At 40.6% G+C, this 12,135-nt stretch overlaps 1 protein-coding gene across 1 annotated transcript in view; it reads right to left on the reverse strand.

The window, feature by feature from the left end:
• EBF2 (EBF transcription factor 2) overlaps window positions 1-12,135 on the reverse strand; it is a 186,199-nt gene that overhangs the window by 157,427 nt on the left and 16,637 nt on the right. Inside the window, exon 6 of the mRNA XM_089539038.1 lies at window positions 10,625-10,693. Within this exon, the coding sequence (XP_089395164.1) occupies window positions 10,625-10,693 (69 nt within the window). The remainder of the gene's footprint in view (window positions 1-10,624; window positions 10,694-12,135) is intronic.

Raw genomic sequence — 12,135 nt, forward strand, 5'->3', positions numbered from 1 at the left:
TAGACTTATGTTTACTTCCTCAGTTAGCATCAACCCAATGCATCTGAGAAAGTAGACTGAAGTCTACAAAATCTCATGCTGCCAACCTCTTTCTTTCAGTTTGTCTCAAACGTGCTACAAGATCTCTGTACACATGCAAACAATAGGTATAAGTATATTGTAGTGTGAGCACCATCATAGAGTAGTAGTTTGAGCATTGGGCCTTGATTCTGGAAAAATGCCATCTTTGACACAACTATTAAAGATGTAGGATGCACTTTTTCCTATTTGCAGCTAGCCACCTTAAAGAAGTGAGCCTCTTGTCTCCCTACAACTGAGTTCATTGAACACAAACTACTTTTACCTTTTGGTCTCAGTTTGCAGCAATGGAAGTAGGTTGAGGACAAAGGAGGAAGAGAGAGGAAAAAACTGGGACATTTTAAAACTAGTTGAAAATGTGGGATGACATTGGGACTGTTGCTGCAAAATCAGGACAGTTGGAAGATATGGATCCCATGCTTGGGGGGGGGGGGAAGTGGGCTATAAGCTGAATAAATAAATAAATAAGGAAGGGACTGTGTATATAAGTGAAAAAAGTATACGAGTGAAACACAGTGAACAGTGAGTGAAACACAGACTGCACCAGAAACAGGAGTGACTCTTTCTAGTTCTCCTTCTTCCTTCTTTTTCTTTCTCTCTTCTCCTTGCCTAATTGGTTCACAGTCACCGAAACCCAAATAAGCCAAGTGTTTAAATAACAACTCCGAAGCCACAGTAAAGATAGAGAAAAAAAAATATTGCTTCCTCTCCTGGCCAAATATTAAACACAGCACACACCTAATGACTCTATTACTCTCCCGGGAAAGTGCTTTATGAACAATAAAGTCCCAACAGACGTTGCACTGTTTGGACTTGGAAGCCTCATTATGAGCTCACTGATCCAATACAATTTACAAGCTCCACGGAGGAGTCCACTTGAAAATGTATTTATTTTGTTTCCTTTAAAAAAAGAAAGAATGAATGAGAACGCAGGCATGATCCAGATTTATAAATGGAGCATCTACAGAGAAATTAGAAAGGAACCCTTTATCCAGAAACAAACAAATCAATGTTGCAGAAAAGGAAGAGAGTTTGGGTGCGTGTTGCAGTTATGGTTTGGTTTTGGTTTTTTAACGTGTGTCATTTTATTCTGTTTCTATTTCAGTGTTTTTAATTGTTTTAAAATTGTGATTGTAAAGTTTTTTTTAAATATTTGTGAGCTGCCTTGGGTCCCTTTTGGAGAGAAAGGTGGCATACACATGAAATAAATAAAACAAATAAATATATTATACACACATGCATATGCTGAAAAAAAATGAGGAAAATAAACTTTCTAATAAACTAGCAATTTGGGAGAATAAATAAATAAATAAGAAAGGGAGAATAAAAAAGAAGAAACTGCAGGAAAGAGCCAGTAAGTGAGTGAATGAGAGATATGTAATTAATGATAAGCATATACTTAGGACTGAATCTGTGCATTGGGAAACAGGAGTGGTTTATGAAGGGGAAATAAATATATATTAAAGCTCAGACTCTGCACAGGGAGACAAAACTTACATTTCAACCCAGGCTCTACTCCGCTTGCCCTTCCATAAGATTCACCTTCCTCCTGCAGAGGCCAGAGAAAGCTGTGTGCAGCTGAGGCATGACTTATGTCCCTATAGCTGGATGCACAACAACAAAGCTGTTCTCCAACATCTCTCAGGGGTCCTTTGGAGCTGCTGGAGAATCATGCTGTTGTTGTGCACCCAGCAATAGCAAAGTGCGGCCCATGGATTACATATGACCCTAGGGGTTTTTTAGTTGCCCCGGTGCAGGGCGACCCTCCAAATTGTTTTGCCTACAAATAATGCACCCATATGTCATCAGAGTGCATGGGGAAGATTTTTATCATGCTTTTTTCCTACTCCTGGGTCAGTTTATGTCCAGGAATGATCTCCTTTAAATGGAGAAGAAGAAGAGACTTGGGCTGTCTCCACACTGCAGAAGTAATCCATCTTGATACCACGTTAACAGATGGATCTCTTCCAACAGGCCTTTTCAGAATAGTTTCAGCCACCCATTTAACTGACTATTATGCAGCTTATCCTCCACTCTTAGTTGCTTTAGTTGTTTCAATTAATTTTTTACTATCAATTTTTTAAACATAGCTGTGATTTAATTGATATTTTAAGGGGGAAGGGTAGAATTTGGGACTATTGTATATCGTTATTTAACTGTGTTTTGACTGTTGTACTGTAAGCCATCTGAGTCCTAATTGGAGTAGGTAGTATATAAATAAATTATTATTATTATTATTATTATTATTATTATTATTATTAACTGAGATGGTTCAATGCTGTGGAATTCTGAGAACTGCAGTTTGTTGTGGCACCAGAACTCTCTGATGGAGAAGGCTAAATGTCTCACAAAACTACTATTCCCAGCATTCCATAGCAAGGACCTTTGGCAGCTGAAGTGGAGTCAAACTGGATTATTTCTGCAATGTGGACGTAGCCCTAGTTACATAGTGGCTCATAGGTCAGCTGTGAGGATGCATAGATTAGAGTTCTTTGCATCCAATGACTACTGAATTTTCAGCCCAACAGCTATTGGAGGGATAATATTCAGCACCTTGGACAATTCTTTTAAAGTGTGGACTACAACCCTGAGTAGATTCGAATCCCAGAGTCACTAGCTTCCAGCGCCAACATTTATCTAGAAGATGACATGTTCATTATCCCTATCCTGAAAGATTTATAAGGGACTAGGATTCTAGGAAAATGCCTGAATGGAAATAAATGCTGAGACAGGTTGGGTGAGAAACACCCAAATGCTTTGAAGGCAACGTTTAAAGAACATGGCGCATCATGTAGATGTCTCACTGCAGCCAGAACATTTACCTTGGACTTCTCTTCTACTCTTTATACTATATTTAGAACAGAAAAAAACACACAGAGGATTAGAAAAGTCCAGTTCTAAACTATAGCCGAAAACTATTTTTGGCAAGTCCATATGAAAACATTGCAAGTCGGGGGGGGGGGGTTAATATAAAAATTGCTTGCAAATACCTCACACACATACACACATGTCTGAGATAGACAGAGAGACAGATGGTTGATAAATAGATAGATTTCGATTTTGATTTTTGCCCTCGACTTAGGTCAATTGTGAAACTGAGTTCAAAAGTGCAAAAGTAGTTTCAGTCATTTAACTCAGCTGGGAGAGAGGAATGGGTCGAATCTTGCCTTTCCCAGTTGTCTCAGGCAAAAGCAAACTGCTTCAGCCTCTCCTAACTTGTGTGCTCTTCCTCATTAATAACTTCTGTCCTCTCAACTACCCTCTGATCTTATTGGCGACACACGTCTCCGTTTCCACCTGTGAAAGGTTGGAGGCTATGGAATCGAGACTTGGTCTTTTGACTCCTAAACTGAAACTATTCAAACATATCAGACTACATTATCCTTCTACATTACCATATATACTTGACTATTATACTCGTGTATAAGTCGAGGGCAGGTTTTAGGGCCAAAATTATAGATTTTGATATGACCTGTGGGTAAGGCAAAGGTAAGACTTAGGGGCATGCAACAAAGGATCTAAAGCAGTGGTTCTCAACCTTCCTAATGCCGCGGCCCTTTAATACAGTTCCTCATGTTGTGGTGACCCCCCAATGGATAGAGGAGCGGTGTCTTGGTTCCTAAGACCATCAGAGATATGTGAAAGGGTCATTCGACCTCCCAAAGGGGTCACAACCCACAGGTTGAGAACTGCTGCTTTAGACAGAATCATAGAGTTGGAAGAGACCGTAAGGACCATCCAGTCCAACCCCCTGCCATGCAGGAACTCTCAGTCAAAGCATCCTCGACAGTTAGCCATCCTTTAGATCCTTTGTTATGTGGCCCTAAGGTTAACCCTTGACTTATCCATGGGTCATATCAAAATCCATGATTTGGGCCCCAAAACCTGCCCTCGACTTAAACATGAGGTCAACTTATAGTCGAGTATATATGATAATTATCCTAAATCCCTCTTTTTGAAGGTTTGCTTTCCTTTTCCAGTACAGTCCTCTGTCTTCTTGTACAGGATCCTCCTATCTCCCCAGGCCACCAACTTCATTGTAAAGCAGTTGTTTATATGTATCATAACTTTTTTTTCCTGCAGCAAGATATTGAAAAGACGCTCAGGCACAGACATACGCAACCTGCTCACTTGCCTCGGAAATCCTCCCACTTTTGTTGCCAGATTTCACTTGCCGGGTTATCATTTTTAGTGCTTTAGCCGGAGGGAGGAGGCGAATGGCCGGTGGGAAGGGGAGGCTGGGGGAGAGAAATCCAATGTTCTTTAAAAAGGGACCAAATCAATCATTTGTCAAATGACAAGGCAAAGCACACCAAGTTACTGATTCCTTGCAAACATCCCGACTACTAAAAAATTAATCAGCACCAGATGGCACAGCAGCGGCTGGTCACAGGAGAGCTGGGCTTGAGCAGCAGATGAAAGCATTTGACTCGGCAGGACAAGTAGGGAGATCATGGCAAGCTCAGGAGGAGAAAGGGCTGGGGTTGGTGGGCTCTTGCAGGGAACCGTGGGGGAGGGATGCGCTCAGTTTGACCATCCCATGCTGCAGCAGGACCAAACAGGCTTGCCTTGATGGGAAGAGAAAGGACAAGCTAAGCAGTTGTGCTTTGATGGGCACAAATCCAAACATGATACCACAGGGCCAACGCAAGAGGGGCCGATCTCTAAGGAAGGCATTCTGCTCCATAGCTCTGACACAGAATCTGCTTTGCATGCAGAAGGTTGCATGCTCCAGCTCCAGAACAGGGATGGAAAGAATGTTTTTTTTAAACAAACAAACAAAAATTGGAACAAAAAAGATATGTTCAAAAATATGTTTCTCAGGAGCTGAGGAACCTTGGCAAAAAAGACTCCTGGACTGTTGACGATCTTCACTGTTTGGGACTCATTCTGTGCAAACTTTGCAAATGGTTGTTTTGTGCCAAGAGCAACATTTTCTACATAGGTCACCACATTTTCTGTGCAGAAAATATTTCTAGGCATCTATATTATTTCATGTGCAGAAAAAGCTTTTTTTCTGATTCATTCACTTCCGAAGAAACTTGGTGAAGAGTTACATCCCTACTCTAGAGTCTCCATACTAATCTAGGAAGTACCCTAGTCTGAGAACTGGTGCCAGTCCATGTTGTTGAGGAAGGCAACACACAGCACAGGGGTTTAATGTGACCCCTCCATACATTTGGGAGCCCCCTCAGACTATGCTGCCAAAATTTCATCAAACAAAAACATCACTAATTAAAAAGCCACTCTTTCCATTCAATGCAAGGTATGTAAGAAAAGTTCACTAAGACTGCATCCACACCACAGAATTAATGCAGTTTGACATCACTTCAATTGATATGACTCCATCCTATGGAATCCTGGGATTGATAGTTTGTTGTGGACGGCTCAATGACTCACAAAACTACAAATCCCAGATTATGAATTAGTCCTACTGAACTGAATGGGATTGTTTTTTGCACTTCCATAGGGTTAGCCTAGATGTTACCTATTAATGCTGTATGCCACATCTAGCGCAAACATCATGAAATGCATGATATTTAAAATTGCCTTGGCCTTTGCAAAAAAAATATATATATGGACAAGAATTAAGAAAGCAATGAACTAAAAGGGTAAATTTGCATCGTTGGAACGACCCTTGCAGCAGAAACATTTTGTGCTGTGGGAGGAATTTTAGGATTGTGTTCAAGGAGAAAAAATGTTGCCAAGAAGAATTCATGTTCTCCCATCAGAGATCTCCACGGTCCTTCTTCCCAGCCCAAATTGATAAAGCTAAAGAGACAAAGCCATTCTAATGCAACTGTCCCTGAACTGGCCACCACGCTGTAGGTGGGATTTCTCAAATGCTGACCAAAGATAAGCTCTATTTAAACTCAAGAAGAGTCATTTTTCACATTCTATTACAAGAAATAAGAAAAGTATTTGGCCACCAGCTACTCATCACAATAGAGATAGTAAACATCTATCCCACCAGTCATTGTTGGATTGCAACTCCCAGCATTCCTCTACACTGACCAAGACAGCTAGGACTGACAGATTATATTGTTTCTTCCGATTCAGTTCTTTTCCAAAACGAATGCATCACTGCCAATTTTCCATGTTGCCTGTTTTGTCCCAGAAAGTACATTATCTTACACATTGGTTCAGTCTTCCAGATCTTTCTACACCACTCCTCCACAAGTGGCATGTAGTCATTCTTCTATATCTCTAATGATTTAATAATACTCATTCCAGTTTCCTCCAATCCTTTCCATCTTTATTTCATCAGTTAATAAAATGACTTGTACATTTGATGGGTGTGTTCCCTGTTATTATTCCTTTGGATTGTTTATGTAACTTCCATCCAATATCCTCACATAATATTTAAGTTTGAAATATTTGTTGCTCAACCATATCCATATGTGCTCTGAGATAAGTCCTTCTGGGTTGTAAAGTACTGACTCCCAAATGCACGGGCACAAAATTGCACATTCCAGCAATTAATGATCTGTTAAGTGAAGTAATTCACAATATTGTAGTTAACCAAAGAAAAGTCTAGAATTTTGTGACCCCCCTTTTTATACAATTTAAAAAGTTGATGGATTCATTTAAGGTGTGGTTTTAGTTTTTCTGGTATCTTCTTAGCAACTAGAACTTCTTTATGTATGCAACAATGGTACCAAATCACTGATGATATGATTTCCTTAACCCATGCTACATGTCCGGTAAACTTTCTAGACATGTCATAGCATAATCCATGATATGAGATGTTGTAAACTTGTTTAAGGTGTTAAATACTTCATCAACTGTGCTCTGTACAAATGAGGAGATGGACTGTAAGTCTTTGAAACTATTCCTCTCATGCTCTATTGTAGCAGAATAATGTTGCTTTGTTTGTTATGTCTGCTTTTGTCCAGTTGCAGAGCAAAACAGAAGGGCATGCAAAATCTTTCTAATAGCTGTTCCTTGATATTGACTGGCAGACCACTGATTCACTTCTTAACTGTACTGTTTGACAAAGCTATTAGGGAAAGGTCCTTGGCAACTTTCTCATTGATCGATGCAGAAACCATGATTTTTGCAGCAGGTAATATAAGTTTTGCAGCTGCTGTGTGAGTTTTTCTGCTTCTAACTATTAGTTGAGAAACTTCCAATGAATCCACCACTGTCTTTTCATGGTTACAACCAATTGCAGTTTTTGTTTTGTTTTGTTTACTATTTTCTCACTTTTCCAAAATTCCTGGTCCTTACTTTTGCGGGAGTAGGGGAATGGTGCTCTTTATTTTTAGTATCAAGATGTCTTTACAATTTTGATGGTTTCATGGCCTCTTCTGTGAAGCCAATTGATAGATATTCCTTGCTATAACAGCAGCACTTTGGAAGATGACTGGAAGAACCTCCATTTTGCTTTGAACAGGAGGCACCTGCATCAAACATCATCAGTTTCAATTCAGCCAGTGATCCATCCTGAGGCTCAGCCAGAAAGTATGGTTACAAAATTCACCACGGTATAATTGCAAAGTCACTTTAACCAACCAAATGCTTTTATTTGCAGAAACCAAAGAAGAAGCACAATGGTTTCTGGGAAACAATAAATATTCTGAGAATGTGGTGGCACAACATGGACAACATTCGAGTTTGGTGCATTTATGAAGTTGGCTTCTGGTTGCATGCATGGGAGCCAGCAGAAGTAGCAAGTGCTGACTACATTTTTTTGCTATCAAATTATTATTTTCATAACCTGGTTTTATTTTTTATATATTTTAATGGGGTTTAGAAAAGCCAGGCTATATACAAACAAATGAGAGAAATCACTGTTTCATTCTTTGTTTCCTTTTAATGGCTCCTGAAAGGAAGGACCACTATAGCTTTATGTCCGTCTGTCCATCTGCCAATCTCATAACTCTTGAACCGCTTGAAATTTGGTATGGAGAATGCCTATGATCTCCAGAGGAAGCCTATTCATTATGGTCAGTGTGCAACTGTCCATTTGCCCATCTGTCCATTTTTTTTTCTTTCTAAGTGTCATTCGAATAACTTTTGAATTGTGTGAGCAATGTTTATATTCCAATAACCTCTGAACAGTTTGAAATATTGCAATGAAACTTTGTGCAAATAACATCTATCACTGGAAAAAGACTCCTGCACTTTGAGATCAATGTATGACTGTCCATCTGACTGTATATCCATCCATCTATCTGTATATCTATAAAAGCTCATAGCATTTCTTCAAACCTTCATGAACCCCCTGTGAGGACATTGTGGGCCCCTGGGGGTCTGTGGACCATAAGTTAAGAATTGCTGTGCCAGATCATATTACACACAATAAATATACTCATAATAAAACATCATAAAAGTCCCCTGTATGGAACTGGAACAGCAATCTATCAGCTCAAAAGCAATTATAAGATGCAATTCCAATGGGCCTTTGTTCCTTTTACAGGACTGGCCCCAAATATTTTGCTGTTGGAGTAAAGGACAAAATGGCATTCTTTCCCTCATTCAAAGTACAGATGCTGGCTGGACCTGCAGTTAAACCTTACATCGACACTACAAAAGGGACAGCATCCTTCTCCACTACACCTGGAATTTAGGACGTACTCGGCAAGCCATTCACCCAACAGAGGTTCCCAACCTTCGGTCATCCAAATTATTTGGGCTTCAGCTTCCATAATTCCTGACTCTTGGCCAAGTTCACTGGGGCTTCTTGGAATCAAAAGTCCAAAACAAGTGGAAGACTTGTTGGGAATGACTGCTTTCATACAACTCTGTCCTCTAGAACTTACTGTAGTTGCCCAGCATTTATTGCCTGAAACAGAGCCAGACCTGTTCTTCATTTCCAATCATTTCCATCAAAGCAAAAAAGTACAACTCATATTTTTCTTATGCTGAGAAGCAAAAACAACCTCTCTCTCAAACACACACACCTGATTGTGCTGCGTTTGTGCCTTGGGAGTCAAGTTCACCTAAGTTGCAAACCCTTACACTTTCAAAATTCGCCCTTGATATCCCTGTGGAAAGCATCCCTTGCTGCCTTAAGGCTGAGCTCCTGATTGACATGATGCCATTCCACCCAACTAGAGAAGAGGCAGAGAAGACAAGAGGGAATGGACACCTCCTTCCAGTAGACATGAGCATCACCTCTCAAAATACAGTTTTGTTTACTTCCAAAATACTGAATTCAGGATTTTCAGACTGAACAGACAGGGGAGAGGAGGACGTGGAGGGAACAGAAATATAAAGACTGGGGAAGTATGGCCACAACTTTATTGGTAACGGCTATTAGATTCTTGGCATATTTATTTATTTAATAAGCAAGGATAGCATACCAGCCATCAGGTGATCTCCCTGATCTCCAGTGAAACCCTCAGCCCAACCAGTCTATTGGGAGACACTTGGGTAGAAGATTGTAGGGTTATATATGGCTACAAGCCACTGAAGATGTCCTCCTGCCATCTAGGAGTGAAGGAGAACCAACAGCCCACAATCAGGGCTTGCCTCTGACAGCCTTCACTCCCAGATCCCTTAATGGGACCACCAGCGTATGGGAGACAGGCACACAGGCCTTATCTTCTCCCCCTTTATTTGGATCTGGCCCACATTGCAAACCACCATCTACAAAGTTGTAACAAGGAAAGACCAGGAGCAGAACAGGAAATGAAACACAAATACCATCTGCAAAGCCCAGCAGAACACCACATGCTACCTCTGACCCCATGGGAAGATGGGGTAATCTGGTGTTGACTAAGTGCTGACTACTTGGTGAGGGACACTTGTAAACCCCCAAAGCAGTCCAGAATAATGATGCTCTAAATCCAGTCTACCTAGAGAAACCTGTCCTACAGCCAGGCTAGCTCTAACTCTGACTGCATGGCTTTGTGGGGTATTCAGCATAGGGCCCTATATCAGTGCAGAGGACCACTGGGAAGCCACAAACTGCCAGGATGAAGATCCATATTGCCATATCTCTTGATCCATATTTTTGCCCACAGCCTCAGAAGCATGGATCCAGGTAAACACACACACACATCTTATTTCCAAGCTCTGCTTTTAAGGGTTGGTTTTTTTAAAAAAAAAACTATTCCTGATTCAGTTTCAGAAAAAAAATGACGCTGATTTTTCACAAACAAGGCTTACTACAAGCAATTGTGAGAGTACTACATTCTGCCTACATTTTAATAGCTATTCCAAGCATCAGGCCATTTAGACTTGGCTGGCATCTCTTCCAGAATAATATGCCTGCAACCTCATTACTCTATAAAGGGATATTGGTGACACAGCAAAGGTAACCTGCAATGCTATCTGTTCCACTGATCCATCCCATGTTGAAGAGAGACAACATTCAAAATGTTGACACATGAGGAAAACGTAAAGAAACAAGCAGAGAACACTAGTAAAACCAGATTTTCTGTCCACTCTTAGATCGCTTCCCCAAACTATATACAGAGAACTGAAAGCAACAAGTAAGCAGAGACTTACACAGAACATCAAGGACCTTCACTTCATCCATTGACACAAGATAGAACAACTTGCATTTTTCCAAAATACGTAACATTTTATTTCCTACCTGTCAATGATCACAGGATCCGAGGGCGTTTCATTGCGGTTCCCGCAGCTTTTCTTTTCACAGCAACGACTGGAGAAGATAAAATAAAAAGGAACACATTCAGGAAGGACAACAGCAATTGTTCCCAGTCCCAGGATTAGCATCTTGCTTCCTGGGGCAACTGTCAAAAGCCATAACCCTACCGTGGCAACAACAGGGTGATTACTTTAATTTCCCAGAATGCCCTGGGGCAACACTTACTTCAGAGTCATTGTGGACAATGAATGATCAAACCACATGAGTCAACATTAGGTGCCACATAAGTCAACACAGCTTTTTGTGGTATCATTTACTCATTTTGCATCAGCGGGGAAAATAGCAGTGCTGTGCTTTTTTCTGAACTGTTGGCTACTTCTGGTTCTGAGCACCAAAACTGCTTCATCTGATCAGATGAACATACTGCTTTGGAAGCAATTCCACCTTGCAAGCCCACAGTCTTGGCAATCGTATTGCTAAAGTTATCCATCGGTTAAAGAAATTTAATTCATTCATTGCCTCTTTTGAAAGCAGGCTTAAAAGATTCAGAAGCCCCCCACAACCATCCTCTCAAACTGTCCTGATTTGGCAGGACAGTCCCAACGAATCCTCTGTCATTCCACTTTTTCAGCTGCTTTTAAAACATCCAGGTTTCTCTCTTGCCCTTCCCAGTCAGCTCAGGCAAAAGCAAACCACCGCAGCCCTTCCAAGCTTGTGTAGTCTTCCTCATTAATAACTTTTGCCATCTTGATGGTCCTGACCTATATGTGTCCCAGTTTTCATCTGTGAAACGTTGCCAGGTACAGTATATGCGACCCTTGCTAGATCTTGGGGGAGCCACCACTCCAGGCTTCCAATTTAAAAGAAATGACATTTTATTTACCCAGAATATGTCCTATGCCCTTTTGGTGGTTTGGGGGTCATTTTATTATGCCCCCCCCCCAAAATAAATATTACCCAGGAAAGCAAAAACACATCAAAAATGCTCTCCAGTTCCCCTCAGAAGGCATGGGGAATATTCGCATTTTGGGGGAAATGGTGAGGTGAGTCTCTAGTAGCCAAAAAAAACGTCAGGACTATATTTTTCCCACTTTTGTTTCTAAACTAACGAATTAAAGTGAATGTCGCTATTCCAACACATCAGTACAAGACCATTCTGAAACACGAAACCAAGTGTGAAGGGAAATTACAATTTAATATAGCAAAGCTACCTCCCATTGTCAGAGGCTATTTTAATAAAGTCTCTTCATGCACATACATCATATTTCCTGTTACAGAGAGCACTGATGGTTCAGTTCCATTGGGCTTTAAGGCCGTGTAATGCTTTACTCGCTCTTTCATTTTAATTTTAATGCCACTCTCAACATTTTACGGTACGACGTGGCTCTTGTTTCATTGTTTCTTAGATTTATGACAGGTTTTTATTACACTTCACCAAAAGAATGCCTATAACATGGGGTGTGATATTTATACATTTCATAAACGAACAGAATAGC

Source organism: Sceloporus occidentalis, unplaced genomic scaffold (genome assembly GCF_023333645.1).
Source record: "Sceloporus occidentalis isolate IW3139 unplaced genomic scaffold, rSceOcc1.0.p SCAF_9, whole genome shotgun sequence".
Classification (NCBI taxonomy): domain Eukaryota; kingdom Metazoa; phylum Chordata; class Lepidosauria; order Squamata; family Phrynosomatidae; genus Sceloporus; species Sceloporus occidentalis.